This window comes from Thermobia domestica, chromosome 12, assembly GCF_964235325.1.
Source record: "Thermobia domestica chromosome 12, izTheDome1.hap1.1, whole genome shotgun sequence".
Classification (NCBI taxonomy): domain Eukaryota; kingdom Metazoa; phylum Arthropoda; class Insecta; order Zygentoma; family Lepismatidae; genus Thermobia; species Thermobia domestica.
Genome location: NC_137465.1, coordinates 216890883 through 216913199, shown reverse-complemented (window position 1 = coordinate 216913199; position 22317 = coordinate 216890883). Strand labels below are relative to the sequence as shown.

At 37.6% G+C, this 22317-nt stretch overlaps 1 protein-coding gene across 1 annotated transcript; it reads left to right on the top strand.

The window, feature by feature from the left end:
• The first annotated feature begins 5003 nt into the window (after positions 1–5003).
• On the top strand, positions 5004–21578 carry m-cup (ankyrin repeat protein mann-cup). The gene is made up of 2 exons (XM_081734734.1): positions 5004–6985; positions 20441–21578. The coding sequence occupies exons 1-2, from the start codon at positions 5279–5281 to the stop codon at positions 20663–20665; spliced, it is 1932 nt and encodes a 643-aa protein (XP_081590860.1). The 5' UTR covers positions 5004–5278; the 3' UTR covers positions 20666–21578.
• The last annotated feature ends 739 nt before the right edge of the window (positions 21579–22317 follow it).

Sequence of the window (22317 nt, the reverse complement as noted above, 5' to 3'; positions counted from 1 at the left end):
GTGTATTAAATTGTGCATTTTATTCTGTTGATAAGCTCATTAATAAAATATACAAACAATACTTTTATAACAACTATTACAGTTATTACTTTGTTTTCTTTCCCTTAATGACATTCATGGGAAAAGTTGTACATTATATAATATGCATAATCAATTAACTATATGTAAATAATTTGTACGTAATCGTATATATATATATAGCGAGAGAGATTAGATGCTCTACACAAGATGCAATTTACACCTATATTTGGTACTTTGATCACAATACAATGCAACATCTTCGACATATTACTTCATTTTGAAGCAGGGGCGTCATTTCAGACTTCGCTTGAGGGGGAACAAGAGCTCCACCGACATAAGACTTTTACGTTTTGTATTGGTAGATTAGTAGACAATAGATTAAAGTATATGTATTCCTCAAACTCTTGGGGGAGGGGCAATTTCCCTTTCCTGCCTCCCCTAAATGACACCCCTGTTTTGAAGTCAACTTCCCTAAAAACCTAAACTCAGACACGCACCCAATAATTCTTGTTGGAGGGGGTCCGAAGCTCGGTGGGTTCCAATAGTACAAGACACAACGTCTTTGTATATTGAACTAGTAATATTCCACATCAGAGAGTACAATAAATAATTTTCATGCTTACCTGATATTCTCCAAATTCACCATCCCCCATCCGCTCCGGAAAAATTATAAAGGAAACCGAAGTTGGTTGTGACAAAACCGAGATAACTTGCCTGGTAGACTAAAGTTTATTCAGCTTCAAAAATATCATTATGGAATATAATTAAAGTTCGAATCTAACATTTCTATGAAAAATTATGTCTCACAAAATCCCACTCGCGCAACCTCCTAAAACCTGCCTGTGGGCATCTTTTTCTTTTTTTTTTTCAGATAAGAAGAAAGAGCAGAGAAGTAATATAAGATCAGATCTTTAGACCACAGCAATCATTTCTCTGTTAAAGTAGTTATACTTTTATTAGTGGTAACAAAATGTACTGTCTGTCGAGTTACTAAGATAGCGCCCAGTTTAGGGGTCTGAACTGGGTACATGTCGTGATTGCGTCCCTGGTGCAGACAAAACATAAATATTAACAACAGTTAGATGTTTTTATGTGGGGTCCGGACGCGATAGACCCCCTCCGTGGGTGCGCCCCTGTCAAAACCCAAACCATTCTCCATAGAGTGTCCGGGGGCAAAAGTCATTTTTGGGGTTTTGGAGTACTTTTTGTTGCTCCAGTATTGCTTATGCTGCAGTAAGATTAAATGGCGGCGGTGTACTGTTCATGTTAGTCAGTGGCGTAGGGTAGGGGGGGCCAGAGGGGCCGGGCCTCCCAAAGAGGTTCGACAATGTACTTTGGTACTTTGATGTTTGTAATTTTTTTTATTTATTTTTATGTTTATATATATATTTTTTTTTTTTTGTAATTTTTCTATATGTACCTATAACAGCACTTGGGCACCCCCAAACACACATCCTGGCTACGCTACTGATGTTAGTAAAGTTGTGCGGTAAAATTTGTTAATACAATGAGGTAAGTTATATTTTGTTTTACTTTGAAGTAATATTTTATTTTATGGGAAATAGTACTACAGTCTGTGGGAGAAGTTACGACTTATTTTATTGCTGTTTCATATGAAAACACTTCTTCAGTAGCAATATGCACTACCTCCCCTTTTCCCGATATCTCTTATAAAGTCAGCATTTCATTCGTAATTAAAACATGTGCGAATGGGACAAAAGTCCAATTTTTTTTGGGGGGGACAGGAATCCGAATGCGGACTTTTGCCCCAGCTCTCGAATTTGTAAATAATTTTACTCTTAAATTTAAATTCCAGTTTATAACAGTAGACCAATTTAAATTCGCTTCCTACGTAGGCTTTCTTGTGGGCAAGCCATGCTCAACACTGATTAGTGTACCGGTGGCACCAAAGGCACTACTTACATTTCAGCGGTGTAAACAAAGCCTAGAACTAATAATCATTAGCTAACACATACTCGTTTGTATTGCTGAATCCGTTTGTTTAGGTGTTCTTGATGCTGTTGATGTCATTTGGTTCATCGGTGCTGAGAGAGATTTGTCCTTTGCTATTAGAAACACTACGAAAAAATATGGTCTGTTTAAACAGATACCACCTAAAGTATGTAGTTTATCTTTCTCGGAAGGTACAAAAAAAGGGAACAAAGAAATGCGTTGTCGCTTTGGTTGGACGAATATGCCATGGTTGGCTCTGTACTTACAACACACTTTTTTTTTTTTTTTTTTTTTTTTTTTTTTTTTTTTTTTAGAGAGAGAGAGAGAGAGTTTTGGTAGATTATTTTCAGGTTCTTGCCAACAACGAACCTTTGTATAATTTACTTTTTTTTCTACCGGGTGGTCCATAAGTCTTCTTACAGTGGATTATTTTGGAAACAAACATGTTTAAAGCATATCTGACTCGCGGAAGGCGGACTTAGGTAAAGAAGCTACCGACTGATGCATGCGTGGTGAATGGCGGCCATCTTGATGGCATGTGACACATAAATTAACACTGTTTTTTTTTTTCAGGGGAATGGAGTCCCGCAAGCAGAAATGCGTTATCATGTCCCGTTCCAAAGTTATGACGCCTCAAAGTTGACGGTTTTCTGTTTCCTTGCAGGGAGACTGATATGGCACTAACGCTGCAAGAAAGACGTGGCGCCCCAAATTTGACAGGTTTTCTTTTCGTTGCAGGTAGAGCGAGATGGCACTGACGAAGCAGGAAAGAATTGAGATCACCCTAATATCTGGAGAAAGAAGCACTCGTGTGATTGCCCAGGACTTCAACGCGCGCCACCCCGAAAGACCTACAATAATCCACAACACCGTTAGCTACCCCATTAGGAAATTCAGTGTAACTGGTAATGTTGCCGACAGACCACGGTCAGGTCCCCCACGAACCGCGACAGACGAGGAGACATCTACAATGGTGCTTGCTGCGAGGATGAAAAGTCCAAAGCGCAGAACAAGACAACTACCAGCGATAACAGGCGCACCACCTGCTTCCGTGATGAGGATTCTGCTGCAGCTTGTCCACTATCTCTCAGAGGATGACCCAGACCGGCGCATGGAATTCCCGAATTGGGCTTTGTCACAATATGACCGAAGTCCGCATTTCCCAGCCAGCATTCTCTTCACAGACGAGGCAAACTTTTATTTGGATGGGGAAGTGAATCGCCAGAACATGCGATATTGGTCGGATGCAAACCCACATGCGATCAATCCCTGCAAGAGGGTTACCCCTGTTCATATCATGGTATGGTGTGGCATATGGAACACTTCGATCATAGGACCCTTATTCATTCCTAGTACCCTAAATGGTGTCCGATATCTGGACATGTTACAGGAGTTGGTGTTTCCATTGTTTCTCCGCCCTGATGCCACCTTGCCGTGATATTTTCAGCAAGATGGTGCCCCACCGCACTATGCGCTGCCTGTGTGGGAATGCTTGGATCTGCATTTTCCTGGACGTTGGATCGGTCGCCGAGGCCCTATGGAGTGACCAGGCCCGTCGCCGGACCTCACTCCATTGGATTTTTTATGGGGACACTTAAAACACCTGGTATATCAGAAGATTCGAGATGTTGCACACCTACAGTGAAGTATTCAGGACGCCTGTGATAACACCATCTCCGCTGTGTTGTTACGGGTTCAGGAGGACTGGATTAAGAGACTCCGGTTGTGTGTTGCAATGGACGAATAACATGTGGAGCACATCCTATAGGTGGGACTTTGGGGCGTCCTAACTTTGGAACGGGACATGATAACGCATTTCTGCTTGCAGGACTGCATTCCCCTGCAAAACACAGTGTTAATTGATGTGCCACATGCCTACCTTCCCATTTGAAAAAAATAACCTGGATTCAAGATGGCGGGCATCAAGATGGTCGCCATTTTCCACGCATGCATCAATCGGTAGCTCCTTTATCCAAGTCCGCCCTCCGCTAGTCAGATTTGCTTTAATCATGTTTGTTTCCAAAATAATCTACTGTACTGACTTATGGACCACCCTGTAGTTTAACTTTATCAATACGAAGAATAGCTTCATGCTTCGTATGCTCTTTGTTTATCTTAAGATTCTTGTAGAAAACAAAATCATTCAATAGAAATACCTGTATGTCGATTCCTACTTCGTGTATTTCAGCGGACTTTTGCCCCATTCCGATAGGACTTTTACCCCCTATAGTGGGGTCCGAATTTGTCCATCCTTTTTTAAATTGCTGTATCTTATTAAGTAACAAATTCGAAGGCTTTCTAGCACCTTCAAAATATATGTTCACTCAGACTTCTGTGCGAAATTCGTTATTTTGCCGTTATATCTTTATGCTCCGGCGCAATTCCAACACCAAACTGCGGATTTTTGCCCCCGTTTACTCTACATATCGAATCGAGTATTGTTCCATTATAACATCATTTAGGAAGTCCTGAGTAGCTACAAAAATATTTTTACACGTAAAAAATACTTTGAAATCTTTGAGGAAACATAGAAGCAGTTACACATGATTAAGATTTATACAGCTATAAGAAGTAGTATCTTTAAGAAGTATTAGTGCAGATTTATTGTGAGGATCCATACATAAATGAATTGGACATATAATTCCTTTTCAGTAAATCGACTCTATGTATTCTAAACAATCATTTTTGGGGGGGGGAGGGGGGAGATGGACTTTCAAAGTGGTCTGTACAAAATATTTTAGGAAGGCGTACACGATAAGTACTATTGTGCAAAAGACACTAACCAACTTGTGCTAAGTTTGTTGCTGATAGGCTTTATATAAAGGTTTCGTTTCAGCGCATTTTGAGACACGTTCATTTTTTAAAAATGAAATTATAGGGAAGGCAATAAAATTGGTTTTAGTATCATTCAGGAAAATATAATTATTTCTTTACAATATCTATTACTGAGAATGTCGTCTTTGGTTTTTTACCTGGCTAACGCTGTTAGGAAATCGAAAGCTACAGATCTGGCAACAGTGGTCGCTGCTGTTTCTCAAGGCTATTACATGAGAGAAAGAGGAGGAAGTGTTGCATGAAGAAAGAACTAAAAACAAGGCAAACAACAAACTTCGTTAATTAATTCTTATTAAGTCTGCATTAAGAAAGGACGTGTTATCATTTAATTGAGAAATACAGCTCAGTGTGGTGGAAGGAGATGGCACGGCTGAAGTGAGAGTAGATGGAGCAAATGTCCTGTTCAGTGTTGTAGTGAAAACAGCTGGAAGGGTTAAAAGAAACAGTGTCCGTATTTCAGTACATCAGCATGTGGATTACAGGGAAACTAGACTTGACAAGTCAGAAGGATGCTCTGTTTAACGATTTAGTGTCCGAATGTAAACATGCTTCTCCAGGGGCTAGATTGTCATACCCCCTTCGGAACAAACTAGAACGTTTTTCACGTGAGGAAAGGAAGGAGATCGTGTGTCGAGTAAAAGATGGTTGTGCCCCTTTGTTTATGGCATCTAAGCGTGGTCATGTCGATATCGTTGAATATTTACTGACTGTTTGTAATGCAGATATTGAACAGCGGGGCATTTATGAAGTTCCTGATGATCGATCTGTGCATTATGTAACGTCATTGTGGTGCGCGGCTGTTTCGGGAAGATTATCCGTAGTGAAATGTCTGGTCAAGCATGGTGCAAATGTTAATAGTGTATCTGATTCGGGTTCGACACCAGTGCGAAGTGCTTGCTTTATGACTCATTTAGACATTGTAACATTTTTAGTGGAGAATCATGCAGACATACTGAAACCAAACTATAACGGAGGAACTTGTCTAATAAATTCGGTACAAAGTGTGCCTTTATGTTTATATTTACTTCAGCACGGTGTTTTAGTTAATGCACAGGACATTCAGAACAAAACTGCTTTGCATTATGCTATCCAAGAGCATAGGTTTGAAACAACAAAATTATTGCTTGAACATGGAGCAGATCCTTTCTTGAAAAGCCGATATAATGATGATGCGCTTCAGACAGCCTGTCTAAAAGGTGCCATACAAATATTTGAGTATTTAATAGAGAATATAACATACACTGTAGATCGTATTGCAGATGCATATGAATTAATGGGCTCGACCTTCCTTGATGAGCACAATGACACCCAGTTAGCGCTGTATTATTGGAGAATAGCAGTAGAACTTCGGAATAGGGACCCGGAAAATCCAGTCCGTAAAAACGTTCTTCCACCGAAAGCAGCGTATCAGTATATGGTTGAGTTTCAAACAGAAGAAGAATTACAGAACGTTTCATTAGATTTAGACGCAATGAGGATACAGAGTTTACTCATATGTGAAAGGTTGTTAGGTCGATTCCATAAAGATATGTTGTTTCGTCTTATGTATCGTGGAGCAGCTTACGCGGATGCATTGCAATATCAGCGTTGTATAGACTTATGGTGTTATGCGTTGCAAATTCGTGTTCAGAAAGATTCCATATTGTTCAGTGACACCTGTTTCACAGCACAGGCCTTAGTGAGATTATATTTGGACCTTCACGAGAAACATTTAGACCAGGTGTTCAAAGAAGAATTAAAATGTGAAGATGTAATGGCGACTGTGTCTTTATTAATGCAGCAGTTAATTGAATCACGCGAATTGCTTGAAATCAAGCCAGTTTACAAAAGACAGCAGGACAGCTTTGATAGGATATTAAAATGTTTAACGCATCTCATTTATCTTCTTTTAGAGACATGTAAATCACCACAGCAGCTGGAAGAAATAAAGCAAGTGGTGACCCATATTATTCAGTGTAATCCACGCACTTCAACTGGGGATACTCTGCTTCATTTGGCAGTTTCCAAGTTGAATACCATAAAAAGTAGTTATTTTGTGGAGGAGAATCAAGTAATTTTCCCGAATTATCGAGTAGCAAGTCTACTTCTGGAATGTGGTGCACCAGTTAACGCTAGGAATGATAATCACTCGACGGCGTTACATGTAGCTGCTCATCCGACTAATTTTATCAGTGAGGTAAGCTCTATGTGTAAGCACGAAGTGCTTCATAAAAGATGAAAATGGTTAAGGATATCTATCCATCTTTTAAGGTTCAAAAGGGATACAAAAGTTACTTCATCAGCAGTGGGGAAAGTGAGATATTTTCAAGCCAGACTAGTATATGACAAGCCAAAAAAAATTATATATATTAAATTTAAATTGTTCGATGTGTATGGGGCCTTGCTTCCGTCATATATATATTATCTAATTCGTAGTTCGTATGTATTATTCATTCTCCTTTGGCTTTCAGGTTTCTTATTGTCTGTGTGTCCTTTATGGCAGACGAGAAATATGATGGGTCTTGCTGTAGTGTTTTCTGTTATTATTTTGTACATTGCATAATAATTTCAAGTTTTGATAAATTTAGAACTGTGTTACGATGGGTACTTAGCATGGTTCTAAATCTATCAGGATTTGAATTTGGCAATTTTAAAATAATTGTAAAAACATTACTTTCTGAACCACCATGATTTCTGTCCTATTTGATTCGTGAGTTCCTTTCAAATCGATTCATTGAATGAAATGACCAAAGTAAAAGTTTGCCGAGCGGGCATTGTATAGAATGTTATTACACAAAAGCAGGAAATCAACAATATTTATATGTAAGAATCTAACTTCTGAGGTCCCTGTTAATGCTCTTAGAAGTGAGTCGGTTAGGTACACTTTTAGTTGTCAGTAGCACAGGTTGGTTGGTGTTTCTTGTGCCGAGACTGAAATGTGGCGTGATTACTGAAATTAAGTAAGGCTTGTAACTGTTGGTCAAGCGATGTATGATGAGACTGAAGTGAGACGCGCAGGTGGGAATACGGTGCTGAAATTAAGTAAGACTTGCAGTCAGTGCCGGATTTACGTATAAGCTAAACAAGCTATAGCTTAGGGCCCCACTGTCTGGGGGGGGGGGAATCTGTAAATTTGGTTGTACATCCCCAAAATATAAGAAAAATAATAAAATAAAATATTTATATAGCAGCAGTGCTTCGTGTTTGGTAAACTCCTATAATGTAAATAATGGGGTCCATTCTGCTAGTCTGCTTAATAAAATATTACCCGTTTTATTCATATCTGTATATAGGGTGCCTACATTCATCTTGATATTTAAAGGGCCCCATTACATTCAATAGCTTAGGACTCCACCAGAGCTAAATCCGACTCTGCTTGCAGTCGTTGGTCGGGCGGTGTATGATGATAATGAAATGTGGCGAGATGAAATGAATAAAAACTTATGTATTATTTCACTTGCTTCTTGTACAAGAATTCCAATATAATAGTTAGTTTTAGGTTAGTTTTTTATGAAGTTTGTTTCGTAACTTGCTGAAGTTGGGACATTTGGTGATTCCTGGTGTATAGTATTTTCGTGTATTGTTTTAAACATTGAAAAAATGAAATGAAATCTCTGAGTTTTACATGCCACTATTATGCTGGTTAGGCTAAAGGAGACGGTGAAGATGAGAAATGAATGAAATGGTGGAATGAAGAAAGTGGGAGGAAACGGGACAATCTCGAGAAAACCCACAAGCACGATGTTTGTCCACCACAAAGTCCACACGGTGCGAGCTGGGATCGAACCAGGGACCCCAAGCACCGGAGGTGAACGCTCTACCACTGAGCCACCGCGCCCCCCGTTTTAAACATTGAATATTTGAAATATTAAATAATTCAGGACTATTCTAAGAATGGAAATTAGGATAGTAATAAAGTTTTCATTACTTCAAAAAGCGATGTTTAAAATAATTAGAGAAAGATTGACAACAGGAACCACCATGATTTCTATCGTGTTTTGTTGTGGAAGAACTGGTTCCTCGGAACTGTTGCGAGGAATCAGTTCTTTTGGAATCGGGATCATTGAACGAATCGAAGATGAATGAATATGATTAAAGATTGTCATTTGAAAACTATTTCTTACCGTACTATCCTCTAAAGGATGTTTTCGTATAATATCTTATCTGTATTCTGTAGTAATTCCTTGGCATTCTTGTATAGTCTTGTTAAAAAAACTGGGCTCCCATCCCTTTTGTGAAAAGTCCTAATCCATTGATGGAACTAAATGTAAACAAGTAGCAAAGTCAGATGAATTAGTTTGGTTTGTATGGCGTGATATTTTCTCAGTTATTATTGAAACCGGAAGTGGTAGAAGATTTCGACCACTTTCGGTGTAGGAGAGAGATTAGTTGACGCTTAATCAATTGAAGGAAACCCACTTCCTGCTATCTGTTACAATTTTTTTCTGTACAAGGATCAACATTATAATTGAAAATATGTAATTTGTATCCTGTTTGAATATCACCTGCCTCAATAAACTCGAAACCTAACCTTTGACCATTTACACCCGGGCCAAAATTAATCGTCAAATAATTTGTTGTCTTCCGGACGAACGGCCGGGCATTTTACGATTAATATTTGAGGGGTTCGGGCGTAAAACTCGATAACCCACAAAAGTGAGATTTCGAGATTATCTAATTTTAGTTATTGTGAAAATCTATATTGAAAAGTAGACATATAAATACAACAATACAAACATGAAATAATATTAGGTATTTCTCCTTTCAAATTATGACATTTAAACTTATATTGTTATTCGCAAACAACAAAATTTTAAACCCCTTCTTGCGTTTAATGGAGTGCAAAATGTGGCTTATCATGTTTTACACAAATGAACACAACTATATCTCTACTTGAATAATAATACTACTTACAGTTGGGGAAGTCTGTTAAGGTACAGTTCGAGGCATCAATTGCTTGTGATGATTTTAGCTGCTTGTAGAAGTCACTGTACACTAGAGGCCGTCCTTCATATCGATAGTTCTCTTTGTGATGTGTTTCTGTCGGGAAAAAGTTCCTGTAAATCCACCAGAGATTTTCCTTTTTTTCCGTAGGTTTACTTTTTCCCAAGCATCGGAATTGTAACAGTAACTAACTAAGACTACATACGGTTCAGAATCACAAAACTTGAGCCTACACACCTGCTGAAGTTGGAGAGGTTTACCTGTTTCCGTGTAACTCTTCTTTTGTATGTCTTGTTGTAGGTAAGGCATTTGGAAGTAGTTATCTGTTGCCATCTCAGTGACAATAATCAGTGACATTCTGTTCTTTGTTCGTTTTCTCAATCCAATACTTGGAACTATACACATTCTGATGCTGACACAGTTTTCTATGCATGCAGTCTTTGTCGCCAGCCATCACTGTGTAGTCGACGACTGGAAAAATTTGCGACACCGTCTGAAATCTACCACTTTGTACAAGACTACAAAGATATGCAATAGCAGTTCAATTTTTATTCTGACCACCACAGTGACAAGTTCTGTCCCTGACACATTTTAAACTTCAATATATTTCTGTCTGTCCCTGACACATTTTAAACTTCAATATATTTCTTTAAACAGCTTGTGACTTCGTCCGAACCTCTTGCTGCCACCGATTCATCCCACATAAAGCAGTGCTTTGATTATTTTCCCAATCGTGAATGTTAAGTTTAAGGTAAACAGCTTGCTTTTGTAAAACGTCAGGCTTTTGTAAAAGAGGGCTTGGGAGTGGGCAGAGCTTGTTGCATATCATGATAAGCACGTGCATTGACTTGTCCGCAATGGCATTTCTTCTACACATTTAATGAGGTCTTGAGCCTTTTTCTGATGAACAAATAACTTTCCACGCACTTTCGTCTCTTCTTCTGAACCTGTTTTAACCGCCTGTAATTGCACATTCATGTTATAACAAACACCACACTCGTCACTTTTGGGGGATTTAAAGTGAATAGTGTAACACGGTAAAAAATTTTCGGTACCTGTCTTCTGACAGGTGTTATTTTAGTTCCTTGTAATTTGCATAACATGTTACAATAGTTGTTCCATTGTTATGTACAGTTGTCTAGGATTATCTGTTCTACTGTAATCACTATTCTAAGGTGGTGAAGACTTTATATGCCTATGCACATGTTCAATGTTCGCTGTGGAATACTTTTGAGGATAACTGTTATGTCTTCCTCTATCATCCTCATGGGCTCTTGTAAGATCTTCCCTGTTATTCTGCTCATAAGCTATTGTACACACCATCTGAAGTTCTGTAGCCATACATGGCTAAAAGAGCCTTCTTACAAAATCTCACTTTTATGCCCTGTCGTATGTAATAGGGATAGAATGCTTCCTCCTGCTATCATGTTGTACATAGTGCCTGAAAAAGTACACGTTTTGTATATTGTGATTACTAAGTTCCCACAAAGTCTGAAAAACTTGCAGTCGATCCTCTTCTAAATTTAGAAAACCACTTTATTCGACATTGGTAATCTGATCCTATCTTCCCACTGCCCTTGTATTGTTTATATTCCATTCCTTGGCACTCTTTCCGTTTATGTTCAGACTTTACAATACCAATACGTTTTCTTTTCCTTGCACTGATTGGAGTTTTTGGTCCCTGCAAAACATACAAAATCTAACTTCAGCTTTATGCAAGTAGTACATTATGACTGTCATTACATCTGCACTGCATGTAAGACATGGTAAACCGCAATCCCATTACAGGAGAAATACCTCTCGGTAAAAAATAACCGTGTACGTTCCTTCCACTAAAGACATTCCATACTCTTAGAATATACTAACACGGAAATCAAGCTGCTGATAAGAAGGGTAATTTAATTATTTAACAGAAATAAAGGAAATTTTGACGTAAAACTTGATAACTCATCCATGTGTAATTGCTTGCACACAGGGTAGCGTTTTCATACCTTATGATCATAATATTCCTTCCTGCTACAACTTGTAGAACTATCGGGAACATTGTCAATATGTTCATCGCTATCAACAACAACACTAGACATCGACGTATCCGATAAATTGCTTGTGAATGCGTGCACGTTGTCCTCATATTGCCGCCATCTTGATTGTGGCTTTCCATGTTTTACTTCAAACACGTTGTGGTCTCCCGTATGTAGTTACCTACACCATCTATCGACAAAATTTTCAACCAGTTGAAATGAAAGATTTACGTGCTCACTCAAGACTAGGTGCTTTACCATGTTTTATGCCCGAATCCCTCGTATGAAGGATTTTTGGTGGACCATACTCGTTAAAAATATAAACTTTCTTTGGTCGAGTGAGATATTTATTTGACGCCCAAGTATAGTGTATTATTACATGACAGAACCCTTCCATTTATGGACATGGACGGTCTGTTCCCCTCAATCGTTTTGTACCGTAATGGTAATGGACAGGAGTTATTTTCAGTTCATTCCCATTTACCACAGAAATTACGTTACATTTGAAAGCAAGATTGTTGGAATTTTACCAGAAAAAAAAAAAAAGTGAAACTCACAATAACCCCCTCTCCCCGCCCAAAAGAAATCACCTCCAAAAATACACTTCAAAACTTGGATTAAAATGATAATCTTAATGTGATCATAATTACTTTCATCAATCGTGTGTCTCAATACATGCCTAGTTTCAAAATTGGCTTTAAATATGTATTGCGAAAAGGAGATCTCCAGATCAGAATACTATTAAAAAAAAATGTTTGTTAACCATGCGCAATAAATTTAGTTCGCGCACGATGAAATTTGCTCTAACAGTGTTCAGCTGTAATCTGGGACACTAAGCAATGCGAATATATTCCCTTTGTTTTTGTAGTACACACTCGCGTAATAGTGCAAATAAATAATAAAATATCTTTTTCTCATGTGTCAGTTACAAATAGAAAATGCATCACTTAACGCTTCTAGTCTGAAATGCGTTATATAATGAATGGCGTATTATCGGCTTCATTTCAGAAAGCGTCTTATAAAATGCTTGCGTCATCACACGTGTGAGCTTTAAATCGCACGGAGCGTAAACAAACATAACAACGAAGGTTTTTAAATCACAGCTGTTGATATTACTTTGACATGTAATGATGTTAGGGGTCATGTGTCAATGTCCTGACTTTTCATTTTCAGTTGACGCAGACGGGAGGAAAACATTCTCTTCGTTTTTGAAATCGTACAGGGATGAAGTGTCTCTCTCTCAGCGTGTCTGCTTGCTTTCTTTGATATTCTTCGTGTACTTTTCTAAAGCGAAATTTGTGTGTTTACAGTTCAGTTCTGTAAATGGATCTGCCCAGACCGAGTCATCGTTTTCTGATTTCCAAGGAGGGTTCTTTCTCTAGAACAAATTGCCGAAATTGTAAAAATAGCAATTCGGATGCGTATGAACTGGAGACAAATTATAATACAGAAGATGACATAGCAGAAACTGACTTTGAAGGGAGTCAAAGTGCGGGAACTCAAGTACAACCCCCTTTAAAAAAGATTGCGTAGAATCGACCAGGATTGTAAGTTGGGTTAGAGTGAATTAGTTTCGCCTAATCAGAAACTATGCTTCCGCGGTTCTTCTGGTGTAAACGAACATTTTGGGATTTCGGCGGAGATTTCTACTCTTCATTTTTTTCAGTGTTTCTTTGGTCAGTCTTATTATTGAAAATATAGTGACACAAACAAATAGATACGCCAGCTACGCCAGGCAACAAATTCAGGGAAAAGAACAACTACAGACAATCAGACCAAAATCTATGTTTTCTTTGTGATGAGCTTTAGGTAGGGAAGAATCAAGAGGGTTTATATGATCCATTTTTCAAAATCCGGCTATTACCAGAACTTTACAGGAAATATACAAACCTGGAGTGTATCTGACAATAGACGAAGCAATGTGTGCTTTCAGGCTTTTTTTTTTTCTTTCTTTCTTTCTTCTTCAATGTTTACTGAAGGGTAAACCACATAAATACGAAATAAAGGTTTCTGAAGTTTGTGAAGCAGAAATTGGAAACTTTTGTAATCTAAAGGTGTACGGAGGTTTATGGCCTGACAAAATAGAACGCAATACCGTAATCGAGTGCTATTCAACCAGGGGTACGCGAAAATGTTTCTAAGGATACTAATACTGCTTCTGGGGGGTCTGCTGGAAATGTCTGTTGACAGTTCACTGCAAATGAAATTCGATAGCTTGGCAATTTTTGACTTTTGAATTTATGCTTGGAAAGAGTACAATGAAATTAGTGACAATGCTATTTCACAACTTCTTTCATTTCCATCAACATACTGTATTTGTGTGAACAGCGTTTCTCTGCATTAACATCAATGAAGATGAAGCACAGAAATTGTTTGAATCCAGAATCAGTTCTGATTCTTGCACTCTCGAAGATTCGACCAAGAATCGAAGAGTTGGCGTCCCGTAAACAAGGGGGGGGGGGGAAGCTATCCTCCCGGAATTATCAGGGAGGATGAGGGGAAATTGTCTTCAGTAGAATTGGATGTCTCCCATATGTTTTGAAATGTCCCATTAAATTTTTTATCTCCCTGTAAATAATGTTTTGATTGGCACGCTGTCTTTCTGTTGGGTCTCCACCCCCCCTGTTTTAATCAACAGAACATGTGTATTAAGTTTAATAAGTTAATTTCCATTGAGTTTCTTTTAAACAGCTTCAGGGGTACACAATTGGATGGCGTACTGTATCTAGGGGTACAAGAGAAAAAAAGGTTCAATAGCACTGCCGTAATCAACATCATTAGGCAGACTCTGTCAGCACGTAAAATAGCAGTAATACACGTTTTCAAAATCCTGCTTTCGATCATTTGTGGGCACATGACATAAAAGCAGTAGATACTGTCATGCCAAACAGGAAGAGATTGCCGAAAGAAGTATTCCAGAAGGAACTGAAGAAAATATATATAAAAAATCTCGACAAAAGGATAATCGTCCTACAATCAAATGAAAGGATGTGTGTATCCTATCAACCGCTCATATTGATAAAATGATCGAAGTTTCCAGTACCAGAGGAAGGCATGAAAATGAGAAACCGAGTGGGACTACAATAAGAACCTAGTAAGAGTAAACAGTTGTGACTAATTCTCGTATTACTTCTTTAGCTACAAAACACTGAAATGATGGAAAAGGGTTATTTTTCTATCTTTTGGACTTGCCTCTGGTAAACTGGTTTATTTCGTTCAACAAAACAAAGAACAAGGTGACTTTACAGCAGTTTTTACAGGATATAGCGGAAGAACTTATCGCCAAGTGTAGGCATCGACATCACAGAAAAATCGTGTGGTTCTGAGGCGGGAAGATTAAATAGACGAGTGCTTTTCTCGTACAAATTGCCACTAAAGGAACCGAGTGGAAATATTTCAGGACAAAAGATTTGTCGTATGTGTTCCGAAAAAGGAAGGGTTGCTACAGGAAAGGCCATAAAAAAAAAATACTTCAATATACTGTCCAAAATTTGATGCTGCTCTTTGTCCAGGGGAGTGCTTCGAAGTGTACCAAACAAAACCTAGATATTGGGAGTAAGTTGTACAGTGGATGCTACGGTATATTAACTGAAAATTATGTGCTAGTTTTTACATTAAAAAACAACGTAAATAGTGTGTGGATATTTAATATGTGTTAAAAAGTGTTCAGCAATACATTTGGATAATTACACATATACAAACGAAAAATATTTGAATTAAAAAGGAGATCGGGAAGCTTTCAAATTCTCATTTCTTATCTGGTGAAATATGTAGTGTATACTACGATTCTTATATGCTACAAAGGTCCAGAGGCGAGAGTTGAGGGAAGACAGGATAGACAGCGTATACTCTAGAATTTTAGGTTGTTTTTTTTTTTTTCCTAGCTTAAAATTTCCTGTAATTTCTTTTCCGTCGTATTTTATCGCGTTCAAATTAGATCCTTTTCTAGAACCTGTTTCCATGTAAGTAGACAGATCCGACAGCGTCTAGCGAAACCTTAAACATTATTCCTGCGTCGGATCCATATTTCTTAAATCAACCTGTAGAAACGTAGGAGTACCAGTCGCACGCGAAACTAAGGATCAAACACTCGCCGCGTAGAATTCTATTAAAGATGTTCGACTTTCTGTCTTATTACAGGGTTTTCAGTGTAGTTTATTTTACGGTAGATTTGTAAGTGCCAGAAACAGCTACTCTTTTGTTGTTGTTGATTATCATATATCATCTTTCCCCTCTACAAAATGTTAGAATTGTTATAATGTGGCTGTGAAGAACTATTTTTTAAACACATTTTGTGTCTAGAAAGGCACATCGGCAACTCCTACTACTATTGTGTGTATATATGAGAGTAATAAGCAGAAGTGAAATGATTACGACGAGCTTTTTTTTCTGTGTATTTGAGTGTTTACATAACCATGTACACTCATGTCCAAAATTATTGTCGCATGTCTATAAATATATTATTGTAGGACTATAATTTGATAATGAATTCGCCCGGTATTTCTTATAATGTTAGTATGTGTGTAATCGGCAAAGCCATGCATGTGGTAAATTTCATGTCAAAAGAGCAGCAAATAAGAACAATATAACGAAAATAAAACTTTCTTGTCCATTTAGCAACATTTTGTTTTACTCATTCTAATTTTCGTTTTTTATAATTCTTTTCCTATCACAAATATACATTTCCCGATTATACACATAGTATCAGTATTAAAAGTACCCTGCAAAATCATTATCAAATTATATTCTTACAAGAAGACGTTATACATATGCGACAATCATTTTGGACATGAGTGTACATAGGTCGGTCAATATATGTTTGCTATATTAAAACTTAAGCTGTAAAAAAATGTATTTTTTGAAGATACATTTTTAAACTATACAAACATGGTGTAGGTGGGTCCTTTCTCACCTCTCCATATAATCTCTATTTAAATTCAGGCATTTGTCTCACCGTTTGTCCAAACCCTTTGCAATAAAATCTTGGCTCTGGCTATCTAGCACTCTTCACATTCCGCTTTACATTTTCATGACCAGTTGACAGGAGATCTGGTTGCTTGTGCCGAAACTGAACTCTTCTTAAGGGAAACACATTTCGATATAAGTGACACGGTCCCTTTTTCTTCATGATAACGCCCACCCTTGGCACGTAGGCAAGACACGAAATTGAAAAATTAGGGTGGAAACGGCTGTCCCACTCTCCATACAACCTCAATTTAGCGCCGAGTTACTTCCATCTTTTTCCGACGTTAAAGGCTGTATTGCAAAGTGAAAGTTTCGAAACAGATGAAAAAGTGAAGCGAAATGTGAGGAGAATGTTAAATAGCCAGAGTCTTTTTTTTTTTCCGAAGGGTTTGGATAAATTGGTGCAATGGTTAGACAAAATGCCTGAATCTCAATGGGGATTACGTGGAGAGGTGAGGAAGAACCCACTTACACATGTATGTATAGTTTACAAAGTATCTTAAAAATAAATATTTTACAGCTTAGAGATATATTGATCGACCCCATGTATTCAAGGGTTTAGGTGTTCACCCACTACAGTATGTAGTATATTTACTATAGTTAATGGAATGTCAGTTAATAATAATTGTTTAAGATGAACCATTATATGTATCACAAATTCCCGTCTTTGTCCTCTTGAAAGAATCCTGTTGGCATTTCTGACTTTATTGTGAAATCACTATGTAAAATGGTTTAATAGCTTTTGATAAAATAATCAACTTTGATGATTGCGAACGAGATTCCTTTCCCCTGAATCAGCGTGCGCGGCAGCATGCCTTCCTTCCTTGAATTGGGGTTGCTTTTACACCAATGCACACTGCGCTATTCTTTCACGCTGTTTCTAAGCAACCAAGGTCACTGACCGCACTGTTTCCAGGAGCTGAGGGTTGAATCTTCTGTCAATAGTGGTTTCTATTATGACATAGTAGTGTCTATTTGATAATTGTTTTAGTGTATCCTGTTTTAAATGTTCCTTCCGAATTATTGACAATTGTTGATTGTGAATATTTGTATGTGCTATGTTTACAAACGAAAGAGAAATATGATGACTGAAAATGCTGAAACAACAACAATAAAACAAATAGTTCAACATACAGAAGTCAGTCACAGGAAGTTACATATGACGCACGGTGCTGTTTCATTTCGAAGACGAGAAAGGATATAAAGACTCTCCCCCTTTTTTTCCCGTAGAACAAGTACTCAAGCTCATTTCGAATCTTTTGAGAGTCAGTGAATGAACTGTTATCCGCGTCATTGCAGAAAAATTCGAAACGACACCTTTCCGGTATAACTTAGAACATCTCCCCCCCCCAAAAAAAAAAAAAAAAAACTACACGAGGTCGTGAATGTATTTAACGGTCTTCTTACGTTATAGAAAGGCGTTTATTCACAAGCAGCAGCAGCTATTACGTTTAATAGATAATCCTTACCTAAAGTGTACAATATTTTTTACAGTTTTTTCTGTTATTTCGGAGTTTTTTTTTTTTTCAATAAGTTTCTAGATAACGACATCCTTCTCGTATGGGGTAGTTCTTAAATTAAAAGATCTACAATGGGTTTACGTAAAAGTTCAAGGAGGGACTGCTGAAAGTAGCAGAGTCTTCTGAAATTTTTTTAAGGATTTACTTTCTATATGGATACAAGGTAAATACTGATCTTTACCAACTATTCTTAATACTATTAAATACTTATTCTTCAGTGCTCTGTAAGTCATTACATAAACATTTCTTGCATAGGATTCGTGAAATTATTGCATTTAGTTAATATTACAGTATTCTTAATTCAATGTTAAAAGTAACTGGATAATTTTCCTTGTTAGATTGTAATCCTCACCAATATCTGAAAGTAAGAAGACTACGAAATCGGTAACCGAACTTGATCAAGAGACTAAATTTCAAGATTAGGAACACGTTCTAACATGGAAGTCTGATGGGAAAGCTTTGAAAAAAAACCTACACGGAAGATTTAGTTAAGTGTACTGCTGTCATAATTTGTGAGATAGAGACTGGATTCAATTCCCGATGAGAGTCTTGAAAGGATTGTGGTGGTTAGGATTTCACTTGAAACTGTAGTCACTTCTTATGTAGTCTTAGCGCTGTGAAGGAACACTGATTACATAGATTAAAAACTTGAGTACTGCAGGAATATCTTTTGATCGTTGATGCAGATCAAGAGTAGTTAGATTTTCGCCAGAAAGAATATTCCCCCCCCCCCCCTCCAAGGATACCTTTGTTTCTTCGAGGCAGAGGCAGTATCGGCCGTACCTAGTTCACCAATGTACGTCGTGGTAGAGGCCTTATGATTGAGAGTGCTTCTGTTTCATGACTTACATTAAGACAGGTTACAGTGGGTATCAAGTATTAGAAACTTCCCATGAATCTATTGAAGTAAAAGGAGAAACTCGATTTAGTAGAGAAGAGAACACCGTCTGTCGTAGCGAGTGATAATTTTCAGGGAGTGGCCTGGTAGTGATGGTGGGGAATTCCCGTGAGCTACCAAATGTGTTATCAGTGTTTTCATAGTACTATTTTCACCTTAAGTTTTTTTGAAGTCCCTTCAATCCTCCCCCCCCCCCCCTTCAAAGAAAAATCTTCTGAAAGCGTCACTGTTTCTAGCGTGGAGCTGCCTCGTGGCTAAGCGGTTAGCGTACGCGCCTTTGGCGTGGAAGACCCGGGTTCGATTCCCGGCGGGAACTCATGTGGTTCGGATTCCACGTTAATCAGTAGGTCCACATCTCATATAGCCTCGCTGCTGAAAGGGACGCTAAACTAAAATCAACTCAACTCAACTGTTTATAACGTTCCCAAATACCGCTCGCTATCACTCCCAGTATCTATGATTCTCTCTGATGAAATAAATAAATAAAAAGTATAAGGAAATAAAATAAAAAATACTTTGCAGAGCAATGCTGTTAAAAGTGTTGGAAACTTAAACAAAAAATTAAGTACTAATTATCGAAAAAAATAAAAACAGTGAGGAACTAGCTGGGGTGTCGTACTCCTGTCAATCTCATCTCGCTCGCTGAGTACGCGCCAGCCAGACTAAAACATTTTATGAAAATTTCAACCCGATCACCAACTTACAGTGAAACATAGATTTAAAGACTGTCTGGTAGTGGATTTTACTCAAACTCTTTTAATTTTGGTGATTACGAAGTGTTACATTCGTAACCATTACAAAAAGTTCCGATATCAAATTATGAATTTTTGACACTCAACAAAAACTCATAAACACTATATTCGGTTACAACTAATTAGAACAGCGTTATGGAATATCCTTAGATCTTCCCTTCTCTTTCGTCTAGTGGCCAGCGTGCGCACCTTTTGATGCGTGACTCCCAGGGTTCAATTCCTACTGGGAAAGCATTGAAGTATGAGCGCACTTCGGTGGTTCCGAGTCCCCTTTGAACTGTAGGCTCACGTCTCATACAGCCTCGGTGCTGAAATTAAATTCGCCTCTGTTAAAGTTCAACACTAGAACAACTATCATTGATTACTATTTGCTCCGAACAGTTCTCTCATAAAATTCTTTGGTCTGGGTTTCCTCCTTGACTCATAGAATGTTATTATATGAATTGTTTCCTTTATAAATAATGTTGTCCACTTGTATTTATTAATAATTTTACTAAATGGACGTGGCATCCTAAACAGATATAATAATGCATTTCTTCTATTTTCTTTTAGGTTGTGAAACTGCTGCTGGATAATGGTGCTCATTTAGATCAACAAAACAAGAATGGGGAACATGCGTTGACCTTCTTAGCCATCAATCCTGTGAGTGATATCCCGCTGCTTAAGTATTTGTCTCTACGGTGCTTGGCTGCAGTGGTGGTATGCCGTAACAGTATACCATACATGGGACAAATCCCAACCACACTAGAAACCTTCGTCAGGATACACCACGAATAGTAGGAATGTTTTGCGGTAACGTTTCGATTATCTTGTTTTCGTCAGATAAGAAGTACTTGCAAGTATTTCTATTCGAATGTATTTATTTACCGTCACTGTATTAAGTTAGAGAAAGGGTAACGGGCTTCCTGAATGAATAGTGGTTATATATAGTTACCATGCGCTGGAGAATTCCAGTGCAGTCTGAATTGTACAGGAATAGAGGATTACTTTGTTATATTGTATCCATCTAAAGGTGTCTGGGTAATACAGATCGACTTTATATACACAATTGATCCTAAAATGTAAGTTTATTTCTTAAGGGAATGGGAAGAGAGGCTCATATGATATGAATATATTCAATTTGTGTTCAACGAAAGTGATTTCAATTTCTGTATTTTCATTGTTATATATAAAACTATCTATTTTGTTCGTAAAATTATATGCCATACCAATGTACCTAATAATCAGTGTGAAATTCTTAACGATCGTAATGTACGTGATTGATTTGTCCATTTATTGGTAAAAAAGATTGCCGTCCCTTCTTACTTTTCATCATGCTTCATTTCCCGTTTCCTTCTCTACCTTAAGACATAGGTGTGGGTGTAAAACTAAAATAAACAATCAATATTTGTGTTACAAAGTATTGGATTATTTAAGTTTTCGAGCAATACAAAGGTTTTACCTGTATAGTGTTGCGACTAGCCTCCACCTTATGCACAAGTTTTACTGAATCAAGATTGAAGATACGAAAAATACTTTGAAACATATGTCTGTGAAAGGGAGCCGATAAAAAAATATCGTATTTATATCCTTGATTCAGGGGGTCTTGTAGTACAATGTACGAAGCTTTATAGGGAGTGGTGGTGTAACTTTTGGAAAAATGTATCTAGAGCCCACGAATCTGGCGAATATATCAAGTTTCAGTGATTATTATTATTATGCGTTTGTTAACATTTAATTATGATTGAATTTCGAGGACAGTTTTTTCATTGTTAGTAGTATAGGAAACTTCTTTGTTGATTGTTACATTAATGAATACAGAATATACCTGTACGAAATTAGAATATAAAATAGGGAAATGTGTTTTTTCAGATAGTAACAGAGATGTGAAACGATAAAATTAGCATTGTTTACACTTACCAGAATGAAAGTGAAATTGTAAGATACATTTGTTATAGGGTTGCCAGATTTTTCAGATATATGATCAAATTTACATTTAACAAATTACGAGGGTCATTCAGAAAGTAAAGAACGTTTTGGCATGATTAAATAAAAACAAAAGATATCAGCACAAAACTTTCTTTACAAGGTCATAGGAACTTACTCTACTTTCCTATGCCATAGTTGTCAAGAGACTTGTAACGTAAGACTTTTTTTTTTTTTTTTTTTTTTTTTTTTTTTTAATGCCAATGTTATACTCATTTGCCGCCAAAGATTTGACCCAGGCTGTCACTGCTTGCTTGAGTTTCTCATCGTTTGCGAACTGTTTTCCACCCAAAAAGATTCGTGTAACGTGCTCGAAGGGAAACGTCGGTTTTGCTCTTTTTTTTCTTTGTTTTTCGACTTTTTCTTTCAGTTTTTACGTAACAAGTGACCAGGGTGTATATCGGCCACGAATGTCACGAAAAAGTCACTAAATTAGAAAATGGTCATGAAAGTCACGAAATTTA

Excerpts from the sequence above, each read along its gene's own strand:
- m-cup (XM_081734734.1), top strand. The coding sequence starts at position 5,279 with ATGTGGATTACAGGGAAACTAGACTTGACAAGTCAGAAGGATGCTCTG. Across the intron at positions 6,986-20,440 it reads CGACTAATTTTATCAGTGAG|GTTGTGAAACTGCTGCTGGA; the intron begins GTAAGCTCTATG and ends ATTTTCTTTTAG.